This window comes from Lycium barbarum, chromosome 5, assembly GCF_019175385.1.
Source record: "Lycium barbarum isolate Lr01 chromosome 5, ASM1917538v2, whole genome shotgun sequence".
Lineage (NCBI taxonomy): Eukaryota > Viridiplantae > Streptophyta > Magnoliopsida > Solanales > Solanaceae > Lycium > Lycium barbarum.
The window spans coordinates 141492377-141511067 of record NC_083341.1 but is presented as its reverse complement, the minus strand read 5'-3'; the positions used below and the strand labels follow the sequence as shown (position 1 = coordinate 141511067).

Sequence of the window (18691 nt, the reverse complement as noted above, 5' to 3'; positions counted from 1 at the left end):
ATTTCGAGGTCCTAATTTTGGTTCTACCAAAAATATATCATTAATAGTAATATAATTACATTTTTATCCAACATGAAATGTAACTTAATTTATTCTTTGACGGTATATAAAAATCGATCAATATTTAACTTTGGGATTTCCTGCTTTTATAACAGTGTATATTTATAAATAGCGAGATTTTCTTTAATTGCCGAAGTATTAATAAAAAAATTCAAATGTTCTAGACAGGAAGAGTATATTTAGGACTCAAATATGTGTATATCTATTATTGACATGACATCTATGGAGATGGCCAAAATCTACGATTTGATACAATATTGATCTACTAGTAAGACTATGAAGCAAGAAGCTAGCAAATTCTTACCAAAGTAAATATGAGTAGATTCTTAATTTTTTTTCCATAAAGGTCTGGACGCTTAATTCTGTATCTTTCAAAATCTTATTAAATTAAATATGAGTAGATTCTTAATTTTTTTTCCATAAAGACCTGAACGATTTGTTCTTATCTTTCAAAATCTTATGAAATTAAATATGAGTAAATTCTTACTTATCTTTTTTCCTTAAAAGCCTGCACGCTTTGATTTCATACCTTTCTGTATCGAAAGAAACAACTATATAAAGTGCTTATCACAACACAAATTATCATACAAAAATATTTGAGCATACAAAATGACTCTCTCATATAACTTTGCCCCATTTCTAATAGTTGTTCTACTATCAATCTCCTCTGCGTTAACAAGTGTAAGAGCAGATCTAGTAGACGATGTTTGCTCGAAAACACAAAAACCCGCTATATGTCTATCCGCTTTAAGGGCGGATCCTCGATCCAAAGGTGCAAATCTCGAAAGCCTTGCAACTATCTCAATAGACATATCACTAAAGAACGCACAATTCACACGGGATCTTGTTAATAAGTTGCTTAAACAGGCCACAGATCCAAAACTAAAGACACGATATGATTCGTGTTTGGAGAATTACAACGACGCTGTTGATGAAATTGGAGGATTGCCAGCTTTTTTGAAGTCTAAAGACTATGGCGGTTTGAATATTCATGCTTCCGCTGCTTCTGATGATCCTTCTACGTGTGATGATAATTTTTCAGGACCACCCGCTGAAGCGCCCCAACTCAAAGATGCTAGTGACAAGCTTCAAGGACTTATTAGTATTATTTTGGTTGTTAGCAATCTATTGAAAGGGTAGATACATAGAAATTTATAGATTTACGCAAAGTATCGGTAATCTACTTGAAAAATATTAAATGAAAGTTATTAAATCATAAATTATATTTTCCAGCAGTTTGCATTTGTTTGTTTTACTAACGACAAACTTGACGATCTTATATATTAAATTTCTTATATATATTTCTAGTCACATAGTTGTGACTTGGCGGTGATTCACTGGCTCGCCTAGTATACCTTACCTTGCTCCATTTCCTCTATTTTATTGTTCACTTTCACTTCTGTTACTTCAAACACTTCTCCAATTCTTGTCATAATTATATTCAAGTGTCCTCGTGACTCTGTTAGGGCAATTTGCACGATTGCCCTTATTCGGGGTGGTCTTTAATTTTTGTCCCTTAAATTACTAGTCTTTAATTTTTGTCTTTCGCCTAATACCTCGACGTTCTGGGTTCGAACCCCGGTATAGTAAAAAAAAAAAATCACAAAGCAGAGTTTCATAGCAAAACTAGTCCTATTCGGACAAAAGTTAGACATTAAGGCAGAGGTTTGACTTAAGGCAAACTTTTGCCCAAAATTAGGCCTTAAGGCAAACCTCTGCCTTAAGGCCTAATTTTTGCCTGAGTAGGCCTAATTTTGGGCAAATGTTAGGCCTTAAGGCAGAGGTTACGCGAAAGGCTTGCCTTGCGGTTTTTTTTTTTTTAACCCAAAAATCTCGAGATATTTTCGGCCATTTTTTTAAGCGAAAGACAAAATTACAATTTAAGGGACGAAAATTAAAGACAAACGCCTTTGAAGGACAATCCACGCAAAAAAAAGACTTTGTTATCCTCATGTGGGTCCACATGTATGTCAAGACTAATTAAATTACTCTCTTAAGCTTGTTTTTAACATGAATTAATTATGAAAATTTATTAGACTTTACAACAAGGGGAAGACGAGGAGTAAGAGGAGAAGGAGGAAGAAGAAAATGACGATGATATAACTTGATAGTTTTGTCGATTTTGAATAAAAGAATAATTCACGCCCAAAGAAATAACAGGATTTTTAATTCAAACATAGTAATAACGACTTATCCAAACTACTACATCATGATGCTATTACCTTGGTAGTTTTGTTATTTCGAATACGGAAAAGGTCTAGATATGCCCCTTAACTATATGAAATTACACGGATATGCTCGTCGTTTAAAGTTGGGTGCACACATGCCCTTAACGTTATGTTTTGCGTCACCCATGCCCTTGAGTTAACGGAAACCTGACAAAAATATTAGAGGGCAAATTTGTGCAGTTCCGCATAATATAGGGGCATATTTGATCCATTGAAATTCCTAAATATTATGGCACAAAAACAACAATATGACACAAAATATCACTGTATTCCAAAACATAAAAAAAACATTTGCAACTACAATCCATGCATCCACCATTACATTACATCTAAATTATACAACTAAAAGATCAAATGCAATTACAACCATCTTTTAAAGATTGTTTTCACAAACAAGAGCACCATTTTACCTTTTCAAAAGATTTGTTTTACTAATGATAATATCTTTCTTTTTTCAATTTGTTGATGACCTGGATAGTTCTTTCTAGATATTTTTCGTCTTCCCAGTCCCAATATCTATACGATAATGCATGCAACAACTGCCACACAAAACATAAACATAAAAAAAATTCATTACAGATCTGCCACAAAAAAATCACAAGGAAAAAGAGATAACTTACATTAGAATTATGACACCTGAAAAAACGTCTCCCGCAATGCTAAAATTTTGATAGCAATAATAGAGAGAATATTACATTTTAGGGATTTATATGGTCTTACATAAAATTTAATGTGGTCTGGCCCTTTCGCGAATTCCACGCATAACATAAATTTAGTAGAATTATTTGGAGTCCACATGATGTGAGATGGAGTGACGAACCCTTCCACAGCTATTTGAAGAACTCGAAGCTTCCGACATTTCACAAACAAGTGAAAGAATAAGAGAGCAAAGTGTGGGTTGCACGATAAGTGTGGAGTTTCAAAATGCAGTACCAAAAAATCATTAGCTAGCATAAAGTGCACTACAAAAAAAAAATCTAAGAATTATTGGTACAGTATGCAGTTATTGCATGCATTATCGTGTAGATATTGGGACTGGGAAGACGAAAAATATCTAGAAAGAACTATCCAAGTCATCAACAAATTGACAAAAAAAAGATATTATCATTAGTAAAACAAATCTTTTGAAAAGGTAAAATGATGCTCTTGTTTGTGAAAACAATCTTTTAAAAGATGGTTGTAATTGCATTTGATCTTTTAGTTATATAATTAGATGTAATGTAAATGGTGAATGCATCTTTCGTTAAGGGCATGTGTGCACCCACCTTTAAACGACGGGCATATCCATGTAATTTTGTATAGTTGAGGGGCATATCGACCTTTTCCGTTTCGAATAAGAACAAAATTCATACCTAAAGAAGGAACTTGACTTTTTTAATTGGAAAAAGAACATAGTTAATAACTTATCCAAAGTACTATAACTTGGTAGTTTTGCCGCTTTTGAATAAAAGAATAATTCACGCCTATTATGTTTCCTTAAGCATTCGAAACTTGTTATGGCTCATGCTCAAGGAATTGATTTCTTTTCCTTATAATTCAAATGAAGTCAAGGCAGTTTCTAAGGGATTACACAATAGTGTGAATTTAATCACATACAGAACCTTCTTCTACAGAAATGGATTCACTCCTTGTAGTCAACATGTTTAAGGTCAATTGTTCTATCCCCTGGGAAGTACAAGAAGAGGTGGAAGATATGCAACAAATAATTCAGAAACTTAGTACTGCAATTGTCCATTGTCTAAGAGAAGGAAACTTTGTTGTAGATGCACTGACGAAATTTGGTAGTTTTTGCTCTCATACTACATATTTTACATGTTCTTTAATGTGCACGATATGCTGCGGAGGAACTTTGGCATTGTAGTAATCATGAAAAGAAAGTCTTACGTGTCACAAGCAGGCGCCACGGCACGGGTTCTTTATTTTTTGGTGAGTTGAAGGACTTTTGTGTATCATAGCACAGCCTGGTCGACTGGTCGTGACTACACTTTGACCTTGATTGATGCTGCATATTGCCCGCTTGTTCTATAGAAAACTAAGTACCTATTAATTAGTTTCAAGAAAGCAGCCGGGTCTAACTAGAATTTCATTCCAATCTTATTATTGTTGGAATTGGTTTCGAAAGAAGTGATTGCCCGCCAAAGTTGTAGACCTTTAATTGTTTAGGGGAATTGACCTTCTTAAGTTAAAGCTTTTACTATTCTTTTGAAAACTAGTCTATGACCTTCTTATGTATCGAATTCTATTCACCCCACCGTTGGAAATTAATGATTGACAAAGCCCAGCTTTCTTCTTCCGGGATCAGACGATCCCTCCAGAAATCACAACTACAAGAACTATCCATGATGGATACACTAACCACAAGCATATGCTCAAGTAGATGAATTAACCAATATGAAGAACAATAACATGTATTTGCTACACAATCATATTTGTGTCTGGAAGAGACAACAGATACAACAACCAATATTGAAATATATATGAAGCAACAAGGAGACACAGATATGAACAAGTTTTTGGAATCTTTACGGTCTACACATAACAGAATCTTTAGCACCTATGTGGTAAACTTCTCATGAAATAATTCTTCTTCTTCTTCTTCTTCTTGTTTTTTTTTAAATGTCCCTTAATAAGTATAGATTTGGGACATAGGGGGAACCTCGTATTTTTGCATAGGATCATACTACAGTGATCCCACTTTACATTTTCGGGTATAGGATTTAACTTGTTTAATTGCCAAAGGGGTATTGGGTTGGGTCCGTTCAATTTGGCTGGAAAAAAAAAATTCGGGTCGGGTTGGGTTATATTAGTGGGTAAAAAATTATTTGAGGGGAAAATAATTTTGAAGGGCTGGGATGATGTCATGTGGCAGCGGTTAGACATAAGGGTATAATTGACCTCATAGTATAACGGTAAGGGTATAATTGGCCCTAAAGTATAACGAAGGGTATGAATGAACTATTTTCCAAAGTTCAGGGGTAATTTTGACCCTTTTCCGTTTTTTAATTTACAAAATCTACAAAATCTACCCTATAAATGATAAAAGGAAAAAATCTTTAGATATGGTCAATTTAGTATAAACATGGTAACAAATTTACACATGTTATATTTTTTCCTTAATTTGTCCCTACAAATTCTCCTTTCCTACCTATCATTAATAATAGAATTAATAATATGATGAAGACAATAATATTAAGTATAAGTGACATAAATAATATACATAAATTTTTAGATATGGTCAATTTAGTATAAATATGGTAACCAATTTATACATGTTATATTTTTTCCTACAAATTCTCCTTTCCTACCTATCATTAATAATAGAATTAATAATATGATGAAAGCAATAATATTAAGTATAATTGACATAAATAATATACACAAATCTCTCGATATGGTCAATTTAGTATAAATATGGTAACCAATTTATACATGTTATATTTTTTCCTTTATTTGTCCCTATAAATTCTCTTTTCCTACCTATCATTAATAATATGATGGAGGCAATAATATTAAGTATACTTGACATAAACAATATACATATACCATATATACTAAACATGTACCTTTAAGTCGTCTTTTGAAGGTTTTTCCACTTTCCCCTAAACTTAGCCTTCAAACATAGATAGTGTTAAATGTTAATATAACATATATTAAAAATAATATACTACATACTATATTTATGCATGCTATGTGCATGAGTGCATCGATATATTATATACCATATCTCCATATACCATATCTTCACATATCATATACGATATCAAGTATATTTTCATATACCATATACCATATCAAGTATATTTTCATGTACTTTCTTATACCCTATACCATATACCCTATACCATATCTTTTTATGTACTTTTCTTAATATTAATATATTTAAATAATTTTCTTTAAGTTAAAAAAAAATTGCATTCATCAAGTGAAAATAAAAAAACAAGAATAAAGAGGAGGAAACAAGAGAAAAAAAATATTTTTAAAACGGTTTGAAAGAAAGAGAAAGTAAAAAGTGAATATATGCATTAATGGGAGCAACTCTTAAAATTGAGTATTATTGATATTTTAGGAATGTAAGAAGTTGTATTTTTGTAATTAAAAAGTTAAATTTTTTAATACGTTGTATTTGGGTAATTTTTATAAAGTAGTTGTAATCTTTTTACTTACCATTTTAAAAAGTTGTATTTGTGTGAGTTTTCCAATTAAATATATTTTTTTTCCATAAAAGCCTGGACGTTTTAGTTTCGTATCTTTCAAAAAATTATGAAATTAAATATGAGTAGATTCTAAATTTTTTTCCTTAAAGGCCTGCACGCTTTGATTTGATACCTTTCTGAATTGAAAGACACAACTATATAAAGTACTTATCACAACACAAATTATGATACAAAAACAATAGACGCATCATTAAAGAACGCACAATCTGCACGTAATCTTGTTAATACGTCGCTTAAACAAGCCACAGATCCAAAATTAAAGACATGATATGCTTCGTGTTTGGAGAATTACAATGACGTTGTTGATGATATTGGAGGATTGCCAGCTTTTTTGAAATCTAAAGACTATGGCGGTTTGAATACTCATGCTTCGGCTGCTTCAGATGATCCTTCTACCTATGATGAGAATTTTTCAGGACCACCTGCTGAAGCGCCCCAACTCAAAGATGCTAGTGACAAGCTTCAAGGACTTATTAGTATTATTTTGGTTATTAGCAATCTATTAGCAGGGTAGATACATAGAAATTTATAGATTTATGCAAGGTATTGTATAATCGACTTGAAAAATATGAAATAAAAGTTATTAAATCATACATTTTGTACTTCCCAGCACTTGCATTTGTTTGTTTTACTAACGACAAACTTGAGGATTTTATGTATTTAATTTTTTTATATTTCTAGTCACACGGTGACTTGACGGTGGTTTGTGTCTGGAAGACACAACAGAGTCCGGAGCCAAAATGACATATTTTTACAGCAATTAGACCAAAATAGGCTGTCTTTTTTTTTTTTATACCCAAATGGGTATTTCGTTGATCATTCAACGAAATACCCCAGTTACTGTTCATAGCAGCAACTCTTTTTTTTTTTTTTTTTTTTTACATATCATGACACAATCCACGAAATAGATGTTTTTTTATTTTATTTCGTGAATAAAAAAAGAAATAGGAAATTATAATTTTTTTTTTGTTTTTGCATTTCGTGTATTAAAAAACGAAATAGGATAAATTTTTTTCTAATTTCGTTCGTATAAAAAGGAAATTGGAAAAAAAAAATATATATATTATTTCGTGTATTAATGAAGGAAATTGATTTGTTTTTTTATTTTTTTTGCATTTCGTAATCTAATGAACGAAATAGGTTTTTATTTTTTTTGTATTTAGTGAATAAAAAAACGAAATAGGAAATTATATACATACATATATATATATATATATATATATATATATATATATATATATATATAAATATATTTCATTCATGTACCAATGAAATAGGATGAATATATATATATTTTTGTGTTTCATTTATAAAAACATTTATATATTCACGAAATAAAAAAAAATCTTATTTCGTTTTTTAATAAACGAAAAAAAACAATAGTTGTAAAGTCAAGACATAACTTTATTTTAAATATAAATATAATTCTAAGAAATATAGGGAGAAAAACTAGTTGTAAAGTCGTCAAACTTTAGATGGTCATAACTTTGCGCTCGGACGTCCGATTTACGCGATTGTTTTTTTGATTTTGGGTATTTTTCCGAGATCTCTGCATGCAAACCGCCATAGCCGAGCCGATTTTAAAAAAAACGTCTTTTATCACATTCAATTTCAGTTTTTCCCCAAATTGGCATGAAATTTTCAGTTTTATTTACTTATAAGATGATGATACGCAATAGATTTCAACGTAAAAATCCAGGGATAATGTATCTGTGAATGTCAATTTCACTTATGCGGTTTCAATTTTTGAAAATAAAGCTGACTAATTTTCTCGATATATAAAGTTGACTAAAATAACCTTACAGTTAAACACTAAGTTTTTTGAAAAATATATTTTAAAAAAATTAAAAAATGGCTTTTAATCAATTTGGAATATATATATATATATATATAAGATCAATTTCAAAAATATATAAAAAAACTGTTTTTTTTTTATATTTCGTGGATTGTTCCACGAAATGCAAAATAAAAAATAAAAAAAAACAGTTTTAAATTAAAAAATAAAACAGTTTCGTTAATATAAATAAAACTGTTTTTTTTTTTTTTTTGCATTTCGTGGAACAATCCACGAAATATGTTTTTATTTTTATTTTTTATTTTGCATTTCGTGGAACAATCCACGAAATATTTCATTGGTACATGAATGAAATATATATATATATATATATATATATATATATATATATATATTCCTATTTCATTTTTATATAAACGAAATGAAAATAAAATTATTTTCCTATTTCGTTTTTTAATACACGAAATGCAAAATATATATATATATATATATATATATATATATATGTATATAATTTCCTATTTCGTTTTTTTATTCACTAAATACAAAAAAAAAACCTATTTCGTTCATTAGATTACGAAATGCAAAAAAAATAAAAAAACAAATCAATTTCCTTCATTAATACACGAAATAATATATATATATATATATATATATATATATATATATATATATATATATTTTCCAATTTCCTTTTTATACGAACGAAATTAGAAAAAAATTTATCCTATTTCGTTTTTTAATACACGAAATGCAAAAACAAAAAAAAAATTATAATTTCCTATTTCTTTATGTATTCACGAAATAAAATAAAAAAACATCTATTTCGTGGATTGTGTCATGATATGTAAAAAAAAAATTCATTTTTTTCACGAAATTATAAAAAAAAAAAAAAAAAGCTATTTCGTGGAACAATCCACGAAATAGCAAAAAAAAAAAAAAAAAAAAAAAAAAAAAAAAAAAAAAAACTATTTCGTGGATTGTTCCACGAAATGCAAAAAAAAAATTAAAAAAAAAGCTATTTCGTGGAACAATCCACGAAATAGCAAAAAAAAAAAAAAAAAAAAAAAAAAAAAGAGTTGCTGCTATGAACAGTAACTGGGGTATTTCGTTGAATGATCAACGAAATACCCATTTGGGTATAAAAAAAAAAAGACAGCCTATTTTGGTCTAATTGCTGTAAAAATATGCCATTTTGGCTCCGGACTCAGACACAACACATACAACAACCAATACTGAAATATATATGAAGCAACAAGGAGACACTGATATGCACAAGTTTTTAATTGGAATCTTTACGGTCTACACATAACAGAATCTTTAGCACCTGTGTGGCTGTGTAATAGAATTCTCATGAAATTCTCTTTTCTGTTTTAACTTTTGATATGTCCCTTAATAAGTAGCCATTTGGGACATAGGGGAACCTCCTAGTATTTTTTGCATAGGATCATACTATAGTGATCCTATTTTTCATTTCCATGTATAGGAATTAACTTGTTTAACCTACACTAGGATTTGGGAGGCAAGGCCTACTCCTCCTCCTATGTATATATTTTTGTGTGTTAATCAATGTCAAACCCCAACACCACACGTCAACACAACTTGGGTGAATGACACTAGAAAAAACATTCGAAACTTACTAATTCAGATTCATATCGAGAAGCCGGAGAATAAAACGATCTTTAGGAAAAGTTATTTCTACCCAAATTTGTATTCGAAATTTCTATTAAAAGAGGAATTATTCATGTTGTCACACTATATCCGGTTAAATGTAAACCTTATGATTCTCACCTTTACTTTTTTGTCCCCCTACTTGTATAGTTGTATTTGATTATCAAAAAAATTTGTTGTAGCATATAGGAGTATATTTTATCTCCAACTTGACATTGTCTTTTAAAATTTTATATAGTAAAAGTATACGTAAAGATAACTTCTCCTAAAAACACAATAATATATGTACATAAAGTCTAGTTTTGATTCAACTATATATATATATATATATATATTTGACCTGAAGTCTTTCAAAAAGAAGACAGACCTGTAATTGCACATTGCTATTAATAGATCAAATGGAAACGCTTCAGCCTGGACCAATTGGAAAGCGAATATAGCCCCCAGCTTCTCATTAGCAGAATCATCAAATTCAAATCCATTCTAGTATAATCAGAGGCGAATCTAAGGTTTGTAGAGGATGAACACACTACTAAAGAAAAGGAGACAAAACTTAACTTCGAACGACATGCATCACTAAGATTTTTGAAGCATGAGTTTCAAAAGTTAATATTAAATATATTTTAAACACTTTACACATAATATATTGAGTTTAATCGAATGACCATGTGTTCAAGTAATATTTTTTTACACCTAAATTCACCGCTACTAGTATTTAGTTGGTGATCAAGCTGACTAGTACCTTTTTTACCTATCATTTTCCCCCACTACTTGTAATTGATTATAAAAAAATTGGTCGTAGCATACTATATTTTATCTCCAAGTTGACATTGCTTTTTAAAATTTTGAATAGTAAATCTATACTTAAAGATTACTTCACCTAAAAATTTAATAATATGAATGTAATTTCTTTTTCTCATATTATTATTTGTCGCATCTTATTTTTATAGAATCGAATTATATAAATTTGACCAACATTTTAAAATATATTTTTCATCATATGATATGAAAGGAATTGTCACTTATATTGTTTTTCGTGTAATTTTTAAATAAATAAATAAATTTTAATTTAATTTAATTCAAAAAATTAGTCAAATTAATGCTGAACAATTAGAGTGTGACAATTATTTCAGGATACATATGAAGTCTACTAGTCTACTTTAGCTTCAACTTTATATATTTTGATGATGACTATAAGCAGTCGTTTGGTTGGAAATAAATTATCCCAGAATTACTTCTCCTAGAATTAAATATTTCGCCTACCACTACAATTCGGGATAACTAATCTCGAGATTAGTTATATCGTGGTTATATCCAAACCAAAAGTGCGATAAATTTATCTTAGGGGATTATTTATCTCTTATCTTTCGGACCCAACCAGCCTTAAGTCTTTTAAAAAATAAGAAAAACCTATAATTGCACATTGCCATTAATAGGAAGATTGGAAAGCACATATATCAGCTGACTCATCAGATTCAAATCAATCTCTAATATATTTTTTTTAATTATCAAAAGTCAAACATTTTTTTGCTTAAAATCAGGTCAATTGGTCGAATATTTAAAAAAGATTCCAAGAATTTATCCAACCATTTTTTCCAAATATAGCAATATCACATTCTTGCTTAAATTTGAACTATAAAGTCAATTGCTTTACTTCTAAATAATCATCATTGTAGTTTTCTTATTTAAACTCCAGTAAAGGTCTATTTTTAGAACCATTTCTATTTCAGGTCAGTTCATTTCTTGGAGTTGATAATCTGTAATGTTTTTTGTCAATAAAAAAGCTGTCTTTTTTTGTTAAAGTTCCATTCTTGATGACACCCCACATTGAGTTTTGTGCCCATTCTTTTTCTGTTATACTTTTTTGTCAGTTTTTGAACTTTTATTGATTCATTTACTAGTTGTTCTGTTGGTTGTTCATATATGGTGACATTTTTATGATTGGTGTTCAGATCATGGAATTTATATCTGTTAATTAGTGAGGAAGCTGGTATTTTGTTGTTGTTTTTTTTTTTTTTTTTTTATCACATTTACATTGTGTTTTTGTATGTTTTTTGTTTTTGTTCAGTTGAGTTCAACTAGGTGTTTTGATTGGTATTCATCTTATATATGTTTATTTCTTGGTTTTCATGTTTGTTAGTATTTTTGCAACCCATAAGCTTGTTTTTTTGTTTCAATTTGTTCTTATGCACATATTGTGTTTTTGCCTATTTGTCTGTGATTCATTTTTGTCATGTTTAATTCTTTTGATTGAGTTCTAATGTGTGTTATTGTTTTAGTGGGATGGGGTGTGTGGGCACAAGAATGTTTTTATTTTCACCAATATGGTATTGGAGTGGACTAGTTTTAAGTTTCTAATAAGAAATATCATTTATGAAAATTGCCTCTCATCAGTTTTGCCAAAAAAAGGAAATGCTAGTTAGCTCTCTAATATTAAGGATGTTGTTGGACTTGGTGAGTGTATTCATTACAAGTTTCTAATTGTTAGTACACCTGCAGATGTTTTCCATTTTGTCCTTTTTACGTTTTGGAGTGGCCCTTCTAGCATATTTTATGCAAACAAGGGTTCTTTTGTATGTTGAGTTTTTAGCAGATTTTTTTTTAATCTTTGTGTCTTGTATCTTATTTTCTTGATTCTCCTCTCCTTTCATTGGTGAATGATGCAGCCATAAGGTGCGATGAAAGTGTTCGTGATATTGTTGCCCATTTTATGGGTTCTAGTTGCTCTTCAAGGGGTAACATCTCATGAAGATCACCCTCTATCAAGAATTGCCATTCATAAGGCAATTACTGCTTTGGATGCTCATGCTTATATCAAAGCCGCTCCTTCCGTCCTTGGGTCAAACGTAAGCTTCATTATCTTTCAACTACATCCCAGTACACAAGGAGTTAAGCTAACTGTTTGTGTTAAGTTTCCTATTTATCTCTCTGTTCAAGAAATTTGAATGGATGTGCTAAGTCAATTTTCGAACAAATATTAAGCATTTCAGTTTCTGATTCGTAAAATTTCTCTCTATGTTCTAGGGTCTAAACCAAGAATGGATAAATCTGGAGTATGGCACAAGCATCCCGTCAAATGATGATTGGATTGGAGTGTTTTCTCCTGCCAATTTCAGGTGAACCGAACTTGGTTATAAAACTGTCGATATCTAAAAATACTAAGCTCTAATATCTTAAGACGTGAGAAATGATTTTCTTTTGATGAATTTAGTTGCATAATTTTCATTACTTTAAGCTAATGTGCTGAACATATACATAATATTTCAGTGCAGCTACTTGTGACCCTGAAAATAACATGGTGACTCCACCACTTTTATGTACAGCTCCTATAAAGGTCCGTTCCATTAATAGATTTATAATGCAACCTTTTAGAAGCTCTTTTCTCTGGATATTGATTCGTGCCTCGCTTCTTTTGCAGTATCAATTTGCAAATCGCTCCAATCCCACCTACAAAAGGACAGGGAAAGGGTCACTAAAGCTTCAATTGATCAATCAGAGATCCGATTTCTCCTTTGCTTTGTTTTCCGGTGGATTACGGAATGTATGTTTCCACTTACCCTTGCCAGTTTACTTATATAGAGTTTGCATATTTACATGAAGCAAAAGTCACAGACCAAATTTTAAAATCCGATGGCCCAAATCTCTTTCTGAAAGTCTTTCTAAAAAAACATCTCTTTTTTCAAGAAGATATCTGACTTGTTTTAAATTTGGTAAAAATACTTGAATTCTTTCTTTCTGGTTGGTTATATTTTATTGGTTTGTCTGTCTTCTAATCTCTCTCTATGAAGATACTTTCTACACTCTGATATTCTCTTGTAATATGAATTTGTTTTATCGTGCCACATGAATGAACTCTTGTAGGTGATTTCTTAAATTCTCACACATTTGTTTCTTGTATTAATCTGATTAAAGGATCGATGTCAGCTTATTCTAATGCATTTCTTTTCCCGTTTAACAGCCAAAGCTGGTCGCAGTGTCAAATACTGTTGCCTTTGCAAATCCAAATGCACCATTATACCCGCGGTTAGCACAGGGAAAGACGTGGAATGAAGTAAGTTCGTTTCTTCCACTGTAGTTTAATATGCGAAACACAGTTAAAAATATGTTTCCGGAAGAATAATCAGTGTGTTTTGCAGCATAACTAATAGTTTGAATAATGACCACTTAGAAAGATCAGAAAAATGACAGTTTAAAATTGATGCTCAGATGACTGTTACATGGACTAGTGGATATGATATCAATGAAGCAGAGCCCTTTGTGGAGTGGGGTCCACAAGGTGGAAAACAGACTCGTTCACCAGCAGGGACTTTGACTTTTGACCGTAGGAGCTTGTGTGGTGAGTATTCTTTCCCTTCCCGTTGTGACCTAAAACTAGCATCTCTTTTCCGTCAATGTAACATATGATGCATATCATCTCTTTTCCATTTATTTAACATATGATGCACATGTTGGAGACTTGATTGGATACAACGGGTGAAAGATAAGCAACTCTGTGTGGAATACGTCTGCTTCACTTTGACAAACACTTGATGAATATTTTATTCTGCATTAACTTGTAAAAGTTTTTATTAAAAAGGAACATTATTATATTCTGCAGGTGCACCAGCAAGGACTGTTGGATGGCGCGATCCTGGATTCATTCACACTAGTTTTCTGAAGGAGTTGTGGCCCAATTTAGTGTTGGTCTACTCTTCCTAGCAGCAGAAAGACAAATAATCAAATCTTTTAAAAGATTTCATGTTTTATTGGGCATCCATTTGAAATTTTTCTTCTTTTCCCCTAAAGCTGAATACCAAAATTTCATCTCCTGAAAAGAAATTTGTTTCCTTTTTTTTGGGATAAGATGGTTGCACTCCATGCTAATGCAGGTTAACATTTGAAGTGAAATTTCAATGCACTTTCTTATTTTGCAGATATACCTACAAGTTGGGGCATAAATTGGTTAATGGTAAATATATCTGGAGTCAGACCCACAAATTTAAATCGTCGCCCTATCCTGGTCAAAACTCTCTTCAGCGAGTGGTCATTTTTGGTGACATGGGAAAGGTTTGGACATTCTTAACAGGGCTAAGTTTATATATCTGTCCATAGATATTTGTACTTCATTGTCTTGAAACTCCGTTCCAGTCTAAGGAAATTGCTCGCTTTTGAGTTTTCTGTCCTTCCATTCAGAAGTGGATTATGTTAAAATCCTGTTCATACGTGAATTTTTTGCATTCTACTGTTCCATTGGTAGTAATTGTGGAAAGTTATATCTGGATTCTGCCATTACTAAGATCTACCATTGGCAAATTTGAGAAGTTACACTTGACAAAAACCTATTATTGCCTTGTGAACTACAGGAAGAAGCCGATGGCTCAAACGTGTACAATCAATACCAACCCGGCTCCCTTAACACTACCAAGCAAATCATTGAGGACTTAAAGAATATTGACATAGTATTTCACATTGGGGATATCGTTTACGCCAATGGATATCTTTCTCAGTGGGATCAATTTACTTCTCAAGTTGAGCCAATTACTTCAAGAGTACCATACATGATTGCTAGGTACTTTGCAGGTTTCTTACAATTTATTTTCGAGTATACACTTGTCTGTTTTCTTTTTTCATGTAACTAATAAGGCTTTTTTTCTCCCAGTGGCAACCATGAACGCGATTGGCCTGATAGTGGGTCATTTTATGGTAAAAAGGATTCAGGTGGAGAATGTGGTGTGTTGGCTCAGACAATGTTTTATTTTCCTGCCGAAAATAGGGACAAGTTCTGGTATGGTGACTGTATCTTTTGGATAATCCTACATTGTGTTCCCTCCCAAATCCCTTATCTACTGCGTGCATATTTTTTTTCTTCCTGAAAATTATGGATATGCATGCGGTGTTCTCAACAAGTGGAGTATAGCATGCGAACATAGAGTGAGATACTTTTAGACAAGAAAAAGAAGAATATCAAACATTCATGTGTGATATTTTAATTTAGTTTCTACATACAAAAGCTTTAAAGTACTAGGTTTAATGTTGTCGTATGCTCTCAGGTACTCTACTGATTATGGCATGTTCAGATTCTGTATTGCTGATACAGAACATGATTGGAGAGAGGGCACCGAACAATATAAGTTCATTGAAAACTGCTTCGCATCTGTAGATAGACAGAAGCAGCCATGGCTAATCTTCCTTGCACATAGGGTACTTGGTTACTCTTCTGGCGATTTTTACGCCAATGAAGGTTCATTTGGAGAACCAATGGGGAGGGAAAGCCTTCAAAAGCTTTGGCAGAAGTATAAAGTTGATATAGCCATATATGGTCATGTTCATAATTACGAAAGAACATGTCCCATTTACCAGGTATCCTGAAAACTTGTAATGTTCATCCTAAGTTTTGTTCTTATCTTAGTTAAATTGCTCGACGACCACTGATAACGCATGGTTCTGAGGACATTTAAATTAGTGATGCTCTTATACCTCTCCCCTATATGAATCACTCCCAGAAAGTAAATACTCGGCGTGTCCCTTTCCATATGACCGTGTCTGCCTTCCACCGGGATAAGGATGAAATTTTGACTTATATACTATATTAGAGATGTGGAAGATATCATATCAAAATTAAAAAGTTGGATAGTCTATTGAATTGGTATGCTTTAAAGTTGTGAACATTTCATAAAAATGGAACGTGTCAAATATTTTTGGATGTCTCAAAATGGAAAAACAGCCGTATATTTGGATGGAGGGAGTACTAAAGAGCTAAGCTGTATGCACAATTCACCTAATCCTATTTGGTTTCTTAGTAAAAGCTAGAAGTTAGGAGAATCAACTAGTAGTTAAGCTGCATGAAGAATTTCTTTTTTAACAAACTAGAGTGTGATTCAACATTTAATGTTCTTGTCCTCAAATGCTTATAGTTCATTGTTTAACGCATTCTATGTGTCTTCGTGAATGGCAGAATATCTGTACTATGAATGAGAAGAACTCGTACAAGGGAACCTTGAACGGGACAATACATGTTGTTGCAGGGGGAGGTGGAGCTGGTCTAGTAAAGTTTACATCTCTCCAGACCAAGTGGAGTATTTTTAAAGATTATGATTACGGATTTGTGAAAATGACAGCATTCGATCATTCAAATCTGTTATTCGAGTACAAGAAGAGCAGCGATGGCAAAGTATACGACTCTTTCAATATTTCCCGGGATTATAGAGACATCTTGGCATGCACAGTGGATAGCTGCCCAAGCATGACATTGGCATCTTGATTGGTTTATAAATGAAGATTTTAAAGTTTGATTTCTGTTATAATGGAAGCATCCCACAATACCATGGAAAAAATCTCTATACTTGGATGCAAATCCAGTTCAGAGCCACAAGCACCTGGATCCTCAGATATACACTGTCTGGGTGAATAAATGATAAGAGGGAAATAGGTTGTTCATTAGCCTTTTCAAGTTTTTTACTTCATTTGTTAAGAAAGTTCATGGTTGGGAAGGTAACAATTTACTGTTCCTTTCATCTTTCATAAAGGTCTTTGAATTATTGGGAGAGGAAATTGGTAAAGGAAGCATTGCACTCTGTTATGTATAAGAGAATCTTTTATCAAAGTAGTTTTTGTGCTTGCCTTTTGGAACTCCACTGGTTGAAATCAATAACATGGTTGATTTGGATTCGTGTAGTGTTATTTCAACTGTAAGCCTAATCCAAGAATTATTAACAAGGAGATTATAAATAAATAACAATCAAACACTAAAATATGAATACATAAATTAATACAAGTATTATTTTGATAATACATCTTACAAAACAACCTAAGGTGTATATTAAATGATGCCAAACTGATTTAGAGAAGGGTAGAATACTCAATAGTGTTGCTCTTCTATTTATGAAAAAAAAAAAAAATAGGATTAATAGCACTTCAGGCCTTTTAGTTTTTGATAAACTTTGATTTTAACCCTTGTAATATTTGACCAAGCACATTTAACCTCAATTGATCGAAACATACAATTTTGATCCCTTTGCTTGTGACTATTAAGAATGATTATCAATGGTTCCACCCCTTAATTACTCATTATTAACATTAAGCTGGTATTGTTATTCCATATTTGATAGTAATATAGCCCTAAAAAAAGTCCAAATATAATATATTTCCTACATAAACTGACCAAAAACACTCATTTCAATTAATTGAAGGTTAAACATGCTCGGTCAGATACCACAATGACTAAATAAAAGAATGTATCAATTACTGAAGGGACCAAAAGTGCTCTTATTTCAAATATTACTACTATATATAAGGAACAACTAAGGGCCTCTGTAGTCCTCACAAAACTTTTCAATAAAATATCAAACTTTTCAATTAATTACTTCTAGGTCCTAATCTTATTTTTTAAAGTCAAATTTACTTTTTGTACTTAAGATCTGCTTTTCAAAAGCTATCGAACCTCCTACCTCATTTTTCCTATTTTTTTGGTTTTCTATCAAGTTCCTGATATCTGTATTTGAGCCTGATTAATCCAGACAATTCGCATTGTGTAGCGCCCACTCGGGAGAAGCACTCCCTCTAAAAAAAATTCATATCCGGGCTCGAACCCGTGACCTCTAATTAAGGGGGAGCAGCCCCATCCGCTGTACAAATTCTGTATTTATCTTAAAAGTTCATATGTATAGATTATTAATTTAGAACTAAATAACTTTTAAAAGTTAAGATCCAATTAAAACTCATAAACGTCAAATTCTGGCTCCGCA

General features: G+C 31.6%; 2 protein-coding genes across 3 annotated transcripts; both read left to right on the top strand.

The window, feature by feature from the left end:
• The first annotated feature begins 632 nt into the window (after positions 1–632).
• Positions 633–1295, top strand: LOC132642856 (pectinesterase inhibitor-like). The gene has a single exon (XM_060359883.1). It carries the CDS (start codon positions 670–672, stop codon positions 1198–1200), a length of 531 nt encoding a protein of 176 aa, XP_060215866.1. The 5' UTR covers positions 633–669; the 3' UTR covers positions 1201–1295.
• Positions 1296–11438: 10143 nt separating this feature from the next.
• On the top strand, positions 11439–17615 carry LOC132641962 (probable inactive purple acid phosphatase 1). 2 transcript variants are annotated; one of them, XM_060359132.1, is made up of 13 exons: positions 11439–11698; positions 12635–12814; positions 12993–13084; positions 13236–13302; positions 13387–13509; positions 13927–14019; positions 14175–14304; positions 14566–14647; positions 14882–15014; positions 15311–15516; positions 15607–15732; positions 15998–16307; positions 16903–17615. In XM_060359132.1, the coding sequence occupies exons 2-13, from the start codon at positions 12647–12649 to the stop codon at positions 17206–17208; spliced, it is 1836 nt and encodes a 611-aa protein (XP_060215115.1). In that variant the 5' UTR covers positions 11439–11698; positions 12635–12646; the 3' UTR covers positions 17209–17615. The 2 variants fall into 2 exon arrangements, with proteins under 2 accessions (XP_060215115.1, XP_060215116.1); XM_060359133.1 differs by lacking the exon at positions 11439–11698 and adding an exon at positions 11774–11958.
• Positions 17616–18691: the final 1076 nt, after the last annotated feature.